At 40.5% G+C, this 18,040-nt stretch overlaps 1 protein-coding gene across 1 annotated transcript in view; it reads right to left on the reverse strand.

Moving 5' to 3' along the window:
• The window catches only part of COL9A3 (collagen type IX alpha 3 chain), a 63,160-nt gene that overhangs the window by 18,976 nt on the left and 26,144 nt on the right, over nt 1–18,040 (reverse strand). The window contains exons 14-25 of the mRNA XM_043986931.1: nt 17,638–17,691; nt 15,587–15,640; nt 14,058–14,111; nt 13,191–13,244; nt 11,354–11,407; nt 10,720–10,773; nt 9,965–10,009; nt 8,415–8,468; nt 7,638–7,691; nt 4,672–4,725; nt 3,092–3,163; nt 1,375–1,410 (exon numbers count right to left, since the gene is read on the reverse strand). Coding sequence (XP_043842866.1) covers nt 1,375–1,410; nt 3,092–3,163; nt 4,672–4,725; nt 7,638–7,691; nt 8,415–8,468; nt 9,965–10,009; nt 10,720–10,773; nt 11,354–11,407; nt 13,191–13,244; nt 14,058–14,111; nt 15,587–15,640; nt 17,638–17,691 — 639 coding nt within the window. The remainder of the gene's footprint in view (nt 1–1,374; nt 1,411–3,091; nt 3,164–4,671; nt 4,726–7,637; nt 7,692–8,414; nt 8,469–9,964; nt 10,010–10,719; nt 10,774–11,353; nt 11,408–13,190; nt 13,245–14,057; nt 14,112–15,586; nt 15,641–17,637; nt 17,692–18,040) is intronic.

The following is an 18,040-nucleotide window of genomic DNA, read 5'->3' on the forward strand; positions in this document are numbered from 1 at the left end:
TGCTGGAGATAAAGAAGTCCCCTTTTTCAGTGAGCAGTAGCTCACAGATGGAGCTAGGACATGGACCATGGGAAGAGAGGGAAAAAGAAAGCCAACCAAGCACACAAGTAGATAAAAATACCCAAAGTTCATTCATTGTCTGTCCTTATAAAATGTCTCTCCTATTCAAATAAATTAATTGCTCAAAACTGAGTCTGAATCAAGGCATGGATTTTGGTAAGAAAGAGTCACTACATCCTAATTCTCATGAAAACTTTACTCAAACTTAAAAAATTAAGTTACATGAACTACAAAAAAAAAAATGGTGACATGTTTGGAAGGGTAGTCATCTAGTTGAAAACCAGTCCGGTGATTATACTGAGTAAGGACTTCCTTCCTAACGAAGTATGGTCTGGAGCAATTCCACAAGGGCTGTATCATAGAATCAGCAGAATGTTGTAGGTTTGCTCAGTAATTAAAACCCAGTGATCATGAAGCCAGCGCTGCAATTTAAATTTGGATGAAAGAATGACTGAATAAGTCCTTCTCCACTGGGGGAGACTCACTATCCTATCAACAGTGGATTTTTCACACAAAGAACAGCTCCCTTATTGGATTAATGAAAGTTTCCTCTCCATACCATGAGAGGGCGTCTGCCACTAAATTGTAACTACAGGAACCCTAAGTACATAGTGCCTAACTTGCACCAGTGGAGAGCAGATAGGCTCTGATGAAAAAAATGAGCCTTCTACAGTTAGAGAAAAGACTAGGAACTGCACCACTCCCTTTATATTTTCACTAAGATAGTAAGCAGCAATACCCCTCTTTAAGATTGTTTTAGGGCCTCCAAAAATGCACCCCAAAACCATAACAGCCATTCCTGTGATCCAGGTATCAAACAGAAAGTTGGGAGCCTGTTTTGGAAAAGTCCGAGCCTTAACATGGCCATGCCAGTTCAAATGTTTGCCACCATGAGGGTGTCATGCAATAGTTTAATGTTCCAACCACAGTACACTCTTTTCATAGGCAGTGAGGTTTAGAGGCAAATTCAATAAGCCATGTAGGTGACATTTGCTGTACTCATTCCAAGAGAGATGGCTATGGTACATCTAGGGGTTGGAAGGAGTGGGGTGTCACCTGAAGAGAAAAATATGAATTCTAAACCAGCTCAGAGTCAGTGAGCAAGAAGAAATCTTCTGTTCTTCATGGAGAAGCCTGTGTGGCACAAACTGAAAAAAAAAAAAGTGAAGCCTCTTTTTTCTGTTTTTTGGGGGTTAAATTTTTTCCCATCACATCAATAGGAACTGTATCTAATCTGAAATATAAACCCAAAACACTCTCTCCCACACTGACTCCTGAGTGAAGACAAACAAGGAAGTCAGTTCCTCTACTCACCTGGTTTCCTTTGGGACCTACAGCTCCTCCTGGGCCCTGTGGAGGGGGAGAAAAAGCAGCTAAGCTGAGGAATGACACCAGTTCCTAATGTGCTAAGGGCATGGTCTCTGAGCCAGGAGCCAAACTCACAGTCAGTGAGGTAGCCTCAGACCACAGAACCCTGAGACCTTGCTGCTGAATGTGTTCACAGGGAATTACAATAAGATTTAAGAAAATATTTGAGTTATTGGGGATGATTCTTTCCCCTTCCCTTTTTAATACAAAGACCAAACATGTTCATATTTTTCCCTGTCAATAAAAAGTAAAGACATAAATTGTGTATAATGATCATTAGCATGAAATTGAATAATTATGTATTTTCCTTTAAATCTACCATGAGAACCTGGCTCATATTGCTATGCCTTCTTGAATGAAAGCAGTTATTGATATATTCCTAAGTTTAGCAACCATCCTGCCTCTCTAGGCTTCTCTGTCATCTTTGGGGCCCCTAGAGCTTTTGGGTAATTTTTCCCAACCTCTGGAATGTCTAGTTTTTATGTTAACAAAGGGCCCACTGTCTTAACTCCACAAGGCACTGATTTATACCGAACTGAACTTCTACCTTCAAGGATGAATTGAGGTCTGAAACATGAACTTCCCTCCATCATCCTACTTGTCTGCCGTGATGTACTGGGAAATAGGTGTGTCTATGTTCAGAGTGGGTCCACCATGTCCCAATAAGATATTCTTTTAAGAGAAATAGGGGTTTTATTCAGTGGGGGAAGGGGAAATTGACATGTCTGAATCATTCTGAGACGCTTGTGGGATTACTCAAATTCATCATTTTTTGTGTTACAATAATAATCCATTATATTACATCACATAATTTGTTAAGGTATTTCCCAATCAGTGAGAATTCACTTTGTTTCCAGTTCTAGCTGCTAAGAATAATTTTTGTGAATGCAAAGAAATGGAAGATGCCCAGTGATTCAGGAATGGCTAAAAAAGCTGTTGTACACAAACTTAATAGAATAGACCTGCAAAGAAAGAAAAAAAAATGTATGTGTGGCTATAGAGAAGCATAGCAAAACATAGGAACTGAGACAAAACGAAGTAAGCAATAGATACATGATTAAACCAGTGGGATAGAAAGAAAACAACCAAACTGTTGAAGCCAAATTCTGTGAAATTAGAATGACAAAGTTGCTCCCAAAGAAGAGATATGAGAAGCTATCTCCTGGCCTTCTCTGTGGAGGCAGAGGATACCTCACATTATGTCAGATTTGGGTTTTTTTGGATACGTTGTTAAATTGTGCTACTTTTTTCATCTTTTTAAATTCTTTTTTATGAAGGATGGGTCTCTGGGAGGGAGAGTGGATATATTGAGAAATATAGTGAACAAAAGATATCAATATAAAGTTGTGGTTTTAAAAAAATCTTGCTGTTGAAAGATTTAAGAACTCTGATCAATGAAATGACAACTACAACTCTAGGGGAATTATGATGAAACATACTGCCTATCTCTTGACAGAGATGCCCTTTCTACCTCTAACATTTATTTCTATAACAACTGATTATATATAACATGTTAAATATAGATATGAGGCAAAGAATTCACTTTCCAGTGTCCATAAACTTCTCAAAGAAGATAGCTCAGAGGAACCAATTCATCCATCTCAGTAAAAATCACAATAGGCCATTCATTGCCCCTCTTATCCTAGCAGATTATTTCACCTACCTTGTCTCCAACACCACCTCTAAGGCCCTGGGGGCCGGGTAAGCCAGGATCTCCAATGCTGCCCTTCCGACCCTGCAGACAATACAGCAAGGGGAATTTGGTTATTGAAGTTTCTGAAAAATTACCAAGATAACAAAAGTTCTTCCTTGGTTAGAACTCATTCTCTATGTTCAGATCCATAATTCGAGAAGTAATTAACATAGGGACAAGAAAACACAGGGAGGGGAGGGTTGACCAACAATCCAACTCTTTTTTGTGGCATTTTATGGGTAACAAAGTTATATCCTTCAGGGAAGAAAATTTCATCTCTTAATGCTTCTGGATCTGGTGTTTCTCCACTCTCACTCGACTGCAAACTTCTGAGGACAAGCATAATGTCATTTTTCATCTTTTCAGCCCTGTGTTGAGCATAGGACAGGTTGTTATCATACCATGTATGATAATTTTTAAAGTTTTAATTAGAAGCTACTGTCCATCAAGCCCACGATAAAACTGAATTCCTTTGCCCTTCTCACCTGCCCTGTTTGCCTTACTACACTGGCAATTTTTGATTATACACAGAAATATTGGAATGTTGGGGAAGAGACAAAGAATGTGACAGTTCTCCAAGTACAAATATGAAGGACCAATTGTAGATGACAGTGTTCTTGTGAATAGCACATTTAATCCATAAGATTTTATAATCCATAATAGTGAATAATCAGGAAAAGCAGAACAAAAAAATCATTTCTACTTGGACATTATATTAAGTACTATTCCCTTGGTTTCCCAATTACGTTTCTCAGCTGCTGGAATGACCCTGGGTTCTGGTGAGTAGGCTTTTACTTTATCTTGGTGGGATCAGGCCATTACCTCACTTCCTGGTCATCTCCAAACCTGCCCTCCAGTCATCATCCCTACCTCCTACCCACTGGAAAGTTGGACTCATCCCCTGGAATCACTCTGGCCTCTGAAAGGTGAGCTTGAAGTTTGCTGGATAGAGACTAACTTCTCAACTACTTCCAATTAGTGCCACTGTGTGCATACCCCTTTCCTTACTCCTACCCCTTTCTAGCTTCCCTGTCTTCTCCCATTAGAATATAAGCTCTATCAGGAGAAGGACTATTTTATTTGCTTATATACCCCCAAAGCTTAGCACTGTGCCTTGCACATAGTAAGTGTTTAATAAATATTTTGCCTATCCGTTTAGCTAGCCAAAATCAATCTGCATTTCAAGAACACCCAATGCCAGGTGACTAGGGTCACTATATAGATTGGTCAGGGAAAAGATACCTGTATGATATGAGGAGTTGATTTTGGTTACCAAACCAATTAGCCTGATCCATTGGCTCCTACCCTCCCTTAATGCTACATCAGACTCTAGCCAGGTATGGCCCAAGGCTCTAGCCACTGCTCATTCATCCACATACTAGGAAAGAGCCATCAGGAAGGAGTCTCCTATACATTTCTGCCCTCTTCCCTTGACACCTGACCCCTTCTTTTCCCCACATAGTAATGAAAAGTCCTTCCTAAATATCATTCCCAGTGATTAGAAGCAAATTCCCTACCCCATCCCTTGCTGACCTAATGACTTTACTGACCTGAAAGCCTCTGACTCCAGGAGGACCTGGTGGGCCCTGCAGGCCAAGTGCCCCCTGAAAGACACAAGCAAGAAATAAACATCATTAAGAAAAGAAGTTCAGAAGCAGCCATTGAGAAGACTGCAAATAAAGAACTTATTTGGAAAGAGGTGGGTCTCTTTCTCATGAAGTCAAAGGGACATAGCAAAAGACCATTGCATAATGGAGGAAGAGGTTGCTTCACTCCTAATTTGTCTAGATTCCTCATAATGGTTCTCTAAGGTAATAGCCCATAACCTTCAGTCCCCAGAATATCAAGTAGCTGGAGGACCATAGAAGGGTGAAATAAATGACAGGTTGAAAGATGTGATTTCTTCAATCTGCAAAGACAAAGGCTGAGAGAAACTGAGGTTGGGGTCTATAGTTAAAAAGGAAGAATGTAGACCTGCTCATCAAATCCCTGTGTGAATCGGCAGATGTAGGGACCCTTCTTAGAACTTGGAAATTATTTTATTTTATTTTATTTATTTTGTGGGGCAATGAGGGTTAAGTGACTTGGTCAGGGTCACACAGCTAGTAAGTGTCAAGTATCTGAGGTCAGATTTGAACTCAGGTCCTCCTGAATCCAGGGCTGATGCTTCCACTGTGCCACCTAGTTGCCCCCACTTTGGAAGTTATTTTATTTTTCATTTTATTTTCTTTTTGTGTGTTTTTATACAAGTATTTTATTATTTTCCAGTTACATGTACAGATAGTTTTTAGCATTTGTTTTTATAAGATTTCCAATTTTTCTCCCTCCCTCCCCTCCCTCCTCACCTCCCCTACACAGCAGGTAATCTGATATAGGTTTTATATATATATATATATATATATATATATATATATATATATATATATATATATATATATATATGTATATCTGTATATATATGTGATAACATTGAAAATATTTCTGCATTTGTCATGTTATAAGAGAAGAATAAGAGCAAAAAGGAAAAACCTCAAAAAAACAACAGCACCAAAACCAAAAGAAATAGTATGGTTCAATCAGCATACATATTCCACAGGCTTTTTTTCTGGGTTTGGAGAGCCTTTTCCATCATGTGTTCTTTGGGACTTTCTTGTACCATTGTATTGGTGAGAAGAATCCGGTCTATCACAGTAGATCAACACATAATGTTGATGATACTGTGTATAATGTTCTTCTGGTTCTGCTCATCTCACTCATTATCAGTTCATGCAAGTCCTTCCAAGTTTCTCTGAACTCTTCCTGCTCATCGTTTCTTATAGCACAATAGAATTCCATTACATTCATATACCACAACTTGTTCAGCCATTCCCCAATTGATGGGCAACCCCTCAATTTCCAATTCCTTGCTACCCCAAAAAGAGCAGCTATAAATATTTTTGTATATGTGGGTCCTTTTCCCTTTTTTAATGATCTTTTTGGGAAAAAGACCCAAAAGTGGTATTGCTGGGTCAAAGGGTAGAAGTTATTTTAAAGGCCATCTTCTACTTGACATAGATGGGATCAAATAGATAAGACTGATTTTGTTTGTTCCCCAAGAGCATGTACAAACTGTAAATACAATGAATTCAGGAAGGACTTTTGACAAAAAAGGAAATGAAAGAAATACAGGGCTACTGAGTGGAAAATGAGGGTAATTGGGATCTTTTGGGCCTTTGAAATTATGAAAGACAAGACAAGCTTAGCTTTCCCAAACCACCCCTGTCAGAGCTAGAATGTTGGACTCCCTACTGAAGGTTGTAGGTTGACCCAGAAGAAATAGTCACCAAGTTAAGACCTTTCCCCTTGGTGTTTAACTGAAATAAGACAAGACAACTTCTTAAATGGCACTGGTTTCCTGGGATCAGAATGTAGGATAATGTGGGAATCCATGACTTTAAGACAATGACATCTCTTTCCCCTAACACAAAGGTCAAAAGGAGGTTCATCCATAGCCATTGAGAGCGGAGATGAGGGAAGAAAACAGTCTGTTTTCCTCTGTGGTGTAAAGAATTAATTGTTATTTAAGGATTTTATGACCCCATTTTTTGGCTAGAATTTGAAAGAAAAACCTTGGCGTGCACTGACTTGGGGCTCTGCAAACCACAAGGTGCTCCACCCACTGGTTGTAGCCATTGCCATGGTGCTGGCACCTCAAGTCATCACCATTCGCTGACGCCTACATGGGCCTGGCAAAATTATAATGATTGGAAGCCTAGTGAGGGCAATCGTGTGACTGTGAGAGTGGCCAGTTAATTGGCTGGGGACTGTGTGGGGGTGCTGGGAGAAGGGAGGTGTTTTTTTTTTTTCTGGCATTCTGGCTGGAAGCTGGAAGGCGACAGGAGCTCTGCTGTGTATTCTCAGCTGATTCCTGGGAAGTGGTTTTTTTCAGGTTGTATAATTTCCCTTTCCCTTTTTTGTTTCCTTTCCCTTTATCCTACTGATCTTGTTTGTGTTTTTTTTTTAAGTTAGTTCTTGTTAAAATAAATCCTGTTCTGTTTTGAGGGAGGCTGCCGGTCTCCTTCCTTAGCCCAATATTGTGGCGAGCCGCTTAGCTAACACTCCCCAATTAAAAATTGGTCCCCACAGTGGTATTTCCTAGTCTTTTCAGTTTCTATGTTCCCAACATGGAATGTGGAAAAAGCTATCTAGGGTCCAAGCTGAAAAGCCTAGATGCCTTCAGTATGGTGGGGAAAGCATCTTTGTGGTGGTGCCATGATTTATCCATCCCACTCAATGCAACTTGATTTGGCTTATATTTGTGAAGATTAAAACTGAATCACTTGGGGCAGCTAGGTGGCGCAGTGGATAGAGCACCGGCCTTGGATTCAGGAGTACCTGAGTTCAAATCCGGCCTCAGACACTTAACACTTAGTAGCTGTGTGACCCTGGGCAAGTCACTTAACCCCAATTGCCCCGCCAAAAAAAAAAATTAAAACAAACAAACAAACAAAAAAAACCTGAATCACTTTTTACTTACTGATGATCCCCTGTGTCCAGTTTCTCCTCTCTCCCCAGGAACTCCAACATCTCCCTATAAATACACATAAAGAAGAAGATCAGAGGGGTAGTTAGCAACATGGAAATTACATAGCTTCAAGAATATCAAAATTCCTTGCTTCCATTTCCCATTCCCTGCCATCTCCTTCATCCATGTATCTCGCCAAAATGAAGTAGAGAGGCAAACCAGCTATTCTCATTACGTCCTGTCAATGGGACAGTCCCAGGTTGGCTGAGTCAGCCAGAGAAGTGCATGAAAAGGAATTGGAAGAATAATCAAATAATAGCTAACATTTACATAGTGCTTAAGGTTGGCAAAGCATTTTACAAATATTACTTTATCCTTACAACAATCTTGGGGAAATGGGTGCTATCATTGTTCCCATTTTACTGGTATGGAAACTGAGGCCGAGAGGTTGTGACTAGTCCCGGGCCACCTAGCTAGTAAGTGTCAGAGGCAGGGTTTGAATTCAAGTCTTCCTGACTCTAAGTCCAATGTTCTATCTACTATACTACCCAGCTACCTAAAAATAAATTACCTTGGGGGCAGCTAGGTGGCGCAGTGGATAAAGCACCGGCCCTGGATTTCAGGAGTACATGAGTTCAAATCCGGCCTCAGACATCTCACACTTACTGGCTGTGTGACCCTGGGCAAATCACTTAACCCCCATTGCCCCACAAACAAACAAAAAAATAAATAAATAAATAACCTTAAAAAGTTCTGGAAGAGAGAGAAATAGCCTATATATATACTTACCGGCATACCAGGTTCTCCTGAAGGGCCAGCTTCACCTAATTCTCCTTGTTTGCCCTGTAAAGAGGAAAGAACTTTTAGCAATAGTGTACTGATTCCTTTCTCCACCTAGAGAGATGCCCTCCCAAATCTTTGTCTAATGGAGTTCAACCAACGAGAATCGTTAAATCATTCCAAAGCTGGAAGGGACTTTAGCCAATAATAGCTAGCATTTATAAATTACTTTAAGATTTGCAAATACTTTACACAGATTGTATCCTTACAACAACCCTGAGAGGTAGGTGCTATTATCATCCCCATTTTACAGATGAAGGGACTGAGGTAAACAAAGGTTGTGACTTAGCCAGGGTCACATAGCTAGTAAGTATCTGAGTTTAAATCCGACCAGTGCTCTATTCACCATACCACCTAGCGATCATCTCCTCTAAATCCATCATTTTGCAAATGAGGAAGCTGTGCTTCAGGTTGGGGAAGTAGAGCTAAGTTTACTTAGCTTGTGGGTGGTGAACTTGGGACTGCAGAAGAGACTTCTTGACTCTGAAGCCAGGAATCTTTCTCCTATGCCAGTGGTCCTCAACCTTTTTGGTCTCAGGGTTGCTTTATATTCTTTTACTTTTTACATGTTATGATTTATCATAGAATTTAGAATGCTAACTTAAAATTAAAGTGTGCAATAAACCACATATGGAAATTATGTATTGCATAAATAAGGAATATCTTTTTTTTTTTTAGTGAGGCAATTGTAGTTAAGTGACTTGGCCAGGGTCACACAGCTAGTAAGTATCAAGTGTCTAAGGCTGGATTTGAACTCAGGTTCTCCTGAATCCAGGGCCAGTGTTTTATCCACTGTGCCACCTAGCTGCCCCCCACTTTGTGTTCTTAACATTTTTTTGAGGATCACTTTATTGTTCCTAAAAATTATTGAGGTCCCTAAAGAGTTTTTGGTTATGTGGGTTATGTCTATTGATATTTACCCTATTAGAAATTAAAATGGATATATTTTAAAAACATGTATTAATGTATTTAAGATAATAATAAACTCATTACATTTTAAATGAAAAATAACTATTTTCCAAAACAAAAAAAAAACATAGTGAGAAGATTAGGACTGTTTTATATACTTTTACAAATATCTTTGATGTCTGGCTTAATAGAAGACAAATGAATTTTCATATCTCATATCTGCTTCTGCATTCAGTCTGTTGTGATATTGTTTTGAAATATACAAAGAAAATGTAGTCTTACACAGATATAGACTTGGAAACGTATGGAACATTTTCATAGGCAAATAACATCTTGTAATTATTATGAAAATAGTTTTGACCTCTTGGAGCTGTTAAAAGGGTTTCTGGGACCTTTTGGTCCCCACAGTATGGGGTCAACAACCCTATGCCACACTGTTCTTGGGTGGTAGGAAAGACATCCATCACAAAACAGAATTTGGAGACAAACTTCCTTTATGCCTGACAACTGTAAGCTTTGGTCAGACCAAGTTACCTGGTGATACAGTCTTCCCACTGAAGCCATGACTGTGGAAGAAATAAACTACTTACCGGCTCTCCCTTCTCGCCTTTGGCTCCTGCTCGTCCAGGCAGTCCCTGGACAGACAGAAAGGAATGCCAGACGGTCAGAGAGTAAGTGGGAGCACACACCACTCTGAGCCCACATATATCTCACACATGCTTCTGATATTCTACTTCATATGCATACATTTTGTCTCTTCAACTAAACTATAGGATCCTTGAGGACAAGGACTCTGTTTTCCCCATGGTGAGTGAGCACAGAGTAGCTGCTCAAATGACCAACTGTTTATGGGACTTTAAAGCAAAAACCCCTAAACTTCAAATTCTTCCCTGTGCCTTGTTAGCTTAGCACAGTGCCTGGCACATATCTCAGAGAAATACTGGTCATTAAACAGTTGGCAATTTCTCCTATAAATACCCTCCCACGCACACACACACACACACACACATACACTCATGCCAGATATAGGAAATCGACCAGGGAGGAAGACAGGTGTACACAGGGCTCACACCTCGCCCCCCATATGTATGTATACACACATTCTGAGTCCCTGCTACTAGTAGCATGACAAAACTCTGGATATCTTATCCAGAGTCTTGTCCACCATCTTGGTTTCCCACAAAAGAGACCCTATAAATCTAAGGAGCTCTTCTCAATGACTCCTGGCCATCCCACTTACTTTGCTGAAGATCCCTGGGATGATCATTAACATAGACACTCTCAAGCCCTTCTTCTAACCCCCCTCCAATGCCTGAAGAGCTGTGGAATACTCATGTATACTCACAGGGAGTCCATTGGGACCCTTCTCCCCAGGAGCACCAAATCGAGCTGCCTCACCCTATGAAAACAGAGCAATTAGTAGAGAGAATATAGAGGTAGGTGAAGAGGGAAAGGAATTGACAAAGCTCAGACTATGGAATGGCTCATAACTACAAGCAAGTAATAGAACTGAAGTTTATCTTGTCCTGTCTTATCTTTTCAAAGGTGTGAGTCCCAATTTCCCAAATGGATTATGAGTCCCCTGAGGACAGGGAATGGATTTTCTACCTTAGCCTATCTCCCCCACAGAGGAGTCCTCAGGAAATGCCAACAAATACTGGCTGAGCTGAATGTACTGCTTCATAGGGCTTGCTTTCTCCAATTCCTTTTCTGACCATTCCTAGGCTCAGACTCCACAACCTGTCTTCAGTCACCCACAGTTACCTGACCACACCATGTAGCACATGCCACTGACACAACCTGGCACTTTATGAGGTTGGACATTCAACATCTGGCTATTTCCTAGATTTTCCCCAGGGCTAGTCACTGTCCCTCAGGACTAAAGTCAAATTTCAGGACTGCTGCTGGGCAGCTAACCCAGGGAAGATATGAATGAGGTGGAAATGATTCAAGAAGAAACATGGATGTTGATTACAGACCTTCTCGCCATCATATCCAGGGATCCCATCTCTTCCATCTTTGCCAGGCATACCCTGCAGACAAAAACAAATAGCTGTCCTTCCTCTCATTCACTGCTGGCAGGGGTGGTGGTGGTGGGTGATGTCTCTTTTGTTGTCAGCCATGGTGAATGAATTTGGCTGAACTGCTCTTTTTTCTTTTAAAATCTTTGGGGAAAGGGAGATCTCATTGGGTGAGAAGTGAGGGATATATGCGTGTATGTATGTGTGTGTGTGTGTGTGTGTGTGTGTGTGTGTATATATATATATATATATATATTTGGAAAGAAAGATGAAGATAGATACTGGACCTGTCATTTCATTGGTAAACAGAATTCTCAGGAGAGGAAATACCCTTTATGAATGTAGGTCAGCACCTTCTCTACAACTTAGTGCCTTAGAGAGTTGCTTACTCAGAGTATTGAAATGTCAAGTGACTTGACCAGGACCACACAGCCAGTGTGTCACACAGTGGAGACTCTCTACCCATTATGCCATGTTGCCTTTCATTATCTGGAAAGAGATGTGATGTGTTTTTTTAAAGTACCAAAAAGAAGACTAATATTTGTTAAAGAAAAATGGGTTCTAGACTCTAACATATGTGTACTTCTGCCCTATGTCTTTGCTTATCAAAATCTTACCCATCCTTCAAAGCCCAGATCAAGATCTACCTCCTACCTGCACCTTTCTAAGCCTTTCCTGACTACCCCTGCTTTCACTGACCTCCCCTTTCTCAGATTTATCTGTACACTACATGCTTCAGATCCTTATCATGTTCTATCCTCTAGTGTTCCATGTGTATCCTAGTTATTCACATAGACTATAAGTTTCCTGAGGTTAAGGACCACATCTTATTTTGTTTCCTCTATGGTAGAACTAAGCAGCAGCACCACACACCCGGCCCTTTCCCTTCCTCAATTAACAACTCACTGAATTGAATGAAACAGCTGTAAACACTACTTATCTATAATCAGACTTAAAGGTCCTGAAATCTGAGGATATGTAGCTCCTTAAGGGAAAATTAGGAATGTATCCAAGTGTCTCTACCAACAGATGGGAACATAATGAGAGCAAAGCTTTTATTTCCATCCAGGAATTCTCAGTCTTCCTCATTTTACTCTCCTCATGCCTCCTACCACCCCATAGCAAAAGGAAGACATAGTCAAGAATGTGCCTTCATAGGCTCAGAGCGGTTTCATAGGCTTCATAGACATTTGGAGTAGCAACAATGGAAGAACATGGTAAGAGAAGAGGAAAAAAAAAAAAGAACAAGAGGGAGAGTACAGAGAAAAAATGGTGGAGTTGAGGATATTGGCACAATTCCAGGAAGGAGGTAGTCCAGTTCCATGGCTCTTTCCTCCTCTGAATTACTCAAATGAGCATTCCCCTCCTAATCTTCCCCCACCCCATGTTCAAGAAATACCACTCTGAAAGTCCCCAGAACATTATTTCTGGATCCTGTAGATTTTCATTGTGACTTCTAAGCTCAAAATACATAAAATGGCTAAGTCCAACACAGGCCTAATATACATTCAAATTATTATTATTTTTTTTTTTTGGTGAGGCAATTGGGGTTAAGTGACTTGCCCAGGGTCACACAGCTAGTAAGTGTTAAGTGTCTGAGGCCGGAATTGAACTACCTAGCTGCCCCTACATTCAAATTTAAAGATATTTTGAAAAGGTCTCACTCAGAGAAAACCCACAGCCCAGCCAAAAGAACAAGGTATGCAAGTAACTTATCTATCTCTATATAGGCTGCCATTGCTACCAAGATGTAGATCAAGACAGTGACTATTTTACTGAAATAAAAGAGACTTACAGGCTCTCCAATAGTCCCAGCTACTCCAGGTAATCCTTTGGGACCAGGCCTGCCCTAGAAAAACACAGAAAATTACTGATCACTTGATACCAAATGAATAGTCAAACAAGTAAAAAAAAAAAGAATCCATACATTAAGGGGATACTGAGTCTCCAGGCAGAGCAACATTGTGCTGCTGGGGGACCTTAACTCACACTGAGTCTCCTCAATAAGGGATCCAGTTCAGGCCCATACTGTCACTATAAATCTCCCAGGGGTAAGAAGGGCATTCCTGGTGTATTCTGTACTACAATTGACTCTAAATAGCTTTCCTTCTCCTAATATGTAATAGAATAATGCATAATAGGATATAATCACTGCCTCTGCAAACTTGACCACTGTTAGCTTTGGCCTTAATGAAATCCCATGTTAGCTTAGGAGTTAGAGCACCAACTAATGGGGCCCAGGTCATGAATCCAGTCCCTTCCTAGGGAAACTAGTCTTACTCTAAACCATAGCTACCACGCACCTCCTTTCTCAGGTGTGCATGGTAAGCCAAGACTTAGCGAATCTTACTCTTATGAGGGTTATCAGGTTCAGAGAGTGTACATAATATTTGATGCAGCCCTTTCCCACTACTAGTGAGAATGTTGGGGTGGGAGAACCCAATCACTCAGAGTGAATGCTATACTGGCAGGTCAGAAGCAATATCTTTAAGTCTTAAGAACTGAACATTATTGCATTACTCAGTAGAGAGTTTTGAGATTTTTTTTTTTTAAGATGCCTCAAAGAACGGATTGGTTTTGAGGAGTCGGTGGCAAAATTCAGCTGGTAAGAAATCATAAGCCTGTCATGACACTGGAAAAATGGATGTCTCATTTAACTTACAAGGTCACCCTTGGGCCCACGGAATCCCTCTGGCCCTCTCTCTCCTCGATCTCCCTGAAAGTTGAGACACAGACCAAGATTACTTTCTGGAAAATTGAATGTAGAGAAGGTTGTCAAAACACACGTGGAATGGCATAATTCTGATAGCTTCCTGGTAGCTACAACAGGTTTTTATGAGTCCCTTACACTTCTTGGTCTATAGTCAGCAATCAATACATTATTACCAGTGATAATGACAACATTAACATAAATTCTAATAGGAGTCAGGAGTAACAAGAACACTATTACTATGACTATAAAATGGCAAGCATAAATCATATTTTGACATTTCAAGGACCATTGTTCTCATCAGCATGGAAATTAATCCTCTCTACTAACTCAGATCTTCTAAACCCTTATAGATGATTTTAAATTTCTATGCTGAAAAATGCATCTCCCTGCACCCAACTAAGTGCATTTAGTTATACTGTTCCTCAGAGGAAAGACATACAGTCTCTCATTGGTCCAAGATTTGCAGTTTTTCTATATCAGTAAGACCTGTCAGAGTTTGTGATTCTCTGGCATGGTCTTTGAGAACCCAAGGTCACCAGCATACCATGATGAAAGAACAGAGGAAGATTGTAAAGGAGAGGAGGGAAGGGAGGAGAAGGAAGGGGAGGGGAGGGGAAAGGAAATAACATTTTTATTAGATGTGACATGATAGTAATATTAATCGTGTTAATAACAATAACCACCAGTTAAATAGTTTTATAAAATTTGCTGATTCGTTACACACCATTATCAGTTGAGAAGGTGCCACATACCTCTGGTCACATCACCAGAGGGTCTGAAGAGGTAATTATGATGTGTTGGGAAATGATTACATACATATATACATACATGCATAATCTATCCCTATATCTATAAACATATGTATATATATATGTGTGTGTGTGTGTGTGTGTGTGTGTGTGTATGTATGTATATGCATCTATATCTATATAAAAATGGTGGTTCAGGCCAGATTGAGTTGAGCTATGGTCTACAAAAACAGTCACCATAATATTATTGTCTCGTTGGGAGAGCTAGCTTGAGGCAGTGCTTGAGCTTGCGCCTGCATGGGGATGTGAAAGAGAAGAAAGAACAAGAGAGAGAAGCAGAATGGGAACTGATAGTGTATGCAGGTAGGACCCCTGAGGAACTCTCAGACAGTCCAGGGACCATTACTATTAAAACCTAGGTCTGGCCTAGGCCAAAGCTGACATCAACCCTTACACAGGGTGTGACTCTGATGATCCTCAATTCTACCTCTGTCCCCAGGATGAGCTATTGATGCTAATACCCATATCCATGATATGGATGTGCTGGTATATTTGGTATGGGTCTAAATTTTGTGTAGAAGTTTCCAAGACAGACTGATGGTTCTAACCTTATTGTTGATGAGAGAAGGGAGGGATTATTAAAGTAGTGGAAACAAATCCTGGGGTTTGAGAACATGTGGTAGAAGAAGCAGAATGAGATAGCCCTGTGATATGCAGAATGATACATACAACTTTCCCAGGTGGTCCTGGGACTCCTGGAGGTCCTCGGAATCCAATGGGTCCCTGTAAAGAAGATACATACATTAGGAGGATGATGTCTTTGGCCAGAACAACATTGTGCAACTGGGGGTCCTTCACTCACACTGAATCCCTCCAATAAGGGACTATAAATCTCTTGGGGTAGGGAGGGTATTCCTGGTATATTCTACACTACAACTAGCTCTAAATAGCCGTTCAACTCCTAATTCTAAATTAATTAGTATTTACATAGTTCTTTATGTTTTTAAGGTATTCCTTAATGAGTGCCAGGCTTGAGGTCAGGAAAACCTGTGTTCAAATCCAACTTCAGACATTTATTAGCTGTGTGACCCTGGGAAAGTCACTTAATTTTTCTCTGCTTCAGTTTCTTTATCTGTAAAATGGGGATAATGATAGCACCTATGTTCCAGGGTTGTTGAGGAGATGAAATAAGATAATCATTGTAAAGCATCCAGCACAGAGCCTGGCACATAAGTGCTTTATAAATGTTGTTATTGTTATTCTTAATCTGTATTCAATGATCAAGTCTAGAACAAATACTGGCTTTGGAATCAGAGGACCTATGTTCAAAACCCAACTACCTGGGTGACATTGGGTATGTTACCTAACTTCCCTGGATTTCAGCCTCCTCTCCTTTAAAATGAGGGGGCTGAAATAGATGGCCTCTGTGGTCCCTAACTGTTCTTCTAGATCTATGATCTTTTAAGTCCTACCTCTTCTACTGTGAGAACAAAGCTAAGCTCTAGCCTTCTTTTAATTATTACCTATTTATCCTGTATGTAGATTATTTATATGTATTTTTCCTTGTTGTCCCCACCATTTGATTGTAAGCTCCTTGAGAAGACAGACTGTCTTTTGTCTCTTTTTGTATCTCTAGTACTTGGGACAGTGCCTGGCACATAATAGGTATTTATAAATGTTTATTGATTGACTAATCCATCCTACATTGATAAAACATTGCTATAGGCACAACATACTCCTTCTCAAAAATCTTCAGTGATTCCCTATTGCCCAGTAAGTATTGCATACAGTTCTGGGCGCTACATTTTAGGAAAGACAGGTTGGAGCATTTCCAGAGGTAGCTGACCAGAATGCTAAAAAATCAGGAAAACATCCCCCATGAAGATAAATTGCAAGAACTGGGGAATTTTAGCCTAGAGAAGAGAAGACATGTAGGCTGGAGTGAACTGGGGAAACATGATCATTTTCTTCAAGTATTTGCAGGGCCCCACTGTGGAGAAGGAATTAGCTGTGTTCTTTCTCCTTGGACTCAGAGGCCAGAAACAGGAACAATGGGTAGAAATACAGAAAATTTGATGTAGACTCAATACATGTAAAAATTTGCTAACAACTGGAGCCATCTAAAAGTAGAATGGGCTATCTCAGGAGCTTGTAGCTTCCTCATCACTGGAAGCCTGTAAGTGGATTCTGGATGACCATTTGTTGAGGCTATTGTTGAGGAGTGGCCTGTATATACCGTTGTCAAGTGATTTCTGAGTTGCCCTCCAACTTTGAGATTCACTGATGATTCTATAAAGTTGTGCCCTGTGGCATCCAAGGCTTATCATAAGATGGCCTCAACTAGTCTTTCTAGCCTTATTTCCTTCCAGTCTTTTCATGAACCCAATATTCCAGACAAAGTAAATGACTTGCTGTTCCCCAATTATATAAAAAAGGAGAATCCTAAACTAGGTGAGCGGGAAAGTGGGCTTCCTTCATATTCTGAGACCATTCTTTGAAATTACACCTATGGAAAGAGAGTCAAAGGTGCAGGGCAAGATACCATTAGCTCTGGAGGAAGCTAGGTGGCACAGTGGATAAAGCATCAGCCCTGGATTCAGGAGGACCTGAGTTCAAAACCAACCCCAGACACTTGACACTTACTAGCTGTGTGACCCTGGGCAAGTCAATGCCTTGCAAAAAAAAACCCAACAACAACAAAAAACCAAAACCAAAACCAAAAACAAGATACCATTAGCCCAGTGCTGATGAAGAGAAAGTAGGAAATGGGCAGTACTTACCCGATCTCCAGGTGGCCCTAGTGCACCAGTCAGTCCCATTAATCCCCTAGGGCCCTGTAGAGAAAAGGCAGTAGCTAAGACTGAAGGGAACAAGTTAAATGGAGAGGACATAGGGAAGGGCTAGGGAAGAAACAGTTGCAATAACTTTATGGGGTTTTAAATAAGGAGACTTTGAGAGCTAGAGATCTTGCATGGGGCCATCTTGAATAAAATGTTGCTTTTGCAGATGCAAGACTGAAGATTATACAAAGGCCACTTGGCTCAGGGCCACGTACAGTTTTGAAAGCATGGAATTCCTCTTAGGCTGGGGAAGCAGTGCTAAGGAGAAGGGTTTTCTTATTCAGGGAAGAAGCCACGTGATTGAAAGGGTTCTTTTGGCTAGGGATGGTCCAACAAAGCATAC

Source organism: Dromiciops gliroides, chromosome 2 (assembly GCF_019393635.1).
Source record: "Dromiciops gliroides isolate mDroGli1 chromosome 2, mDroGli1.pri, whole genome shotgun sequence".
NCBI classification, from domain to species: domain Eukaryota; kingdom Metazoa; phylum Chordata; class Mammalia; order Microbiotheria; family Microbiotheriidae; genus Dromiciops; species Dromiciops gliroides.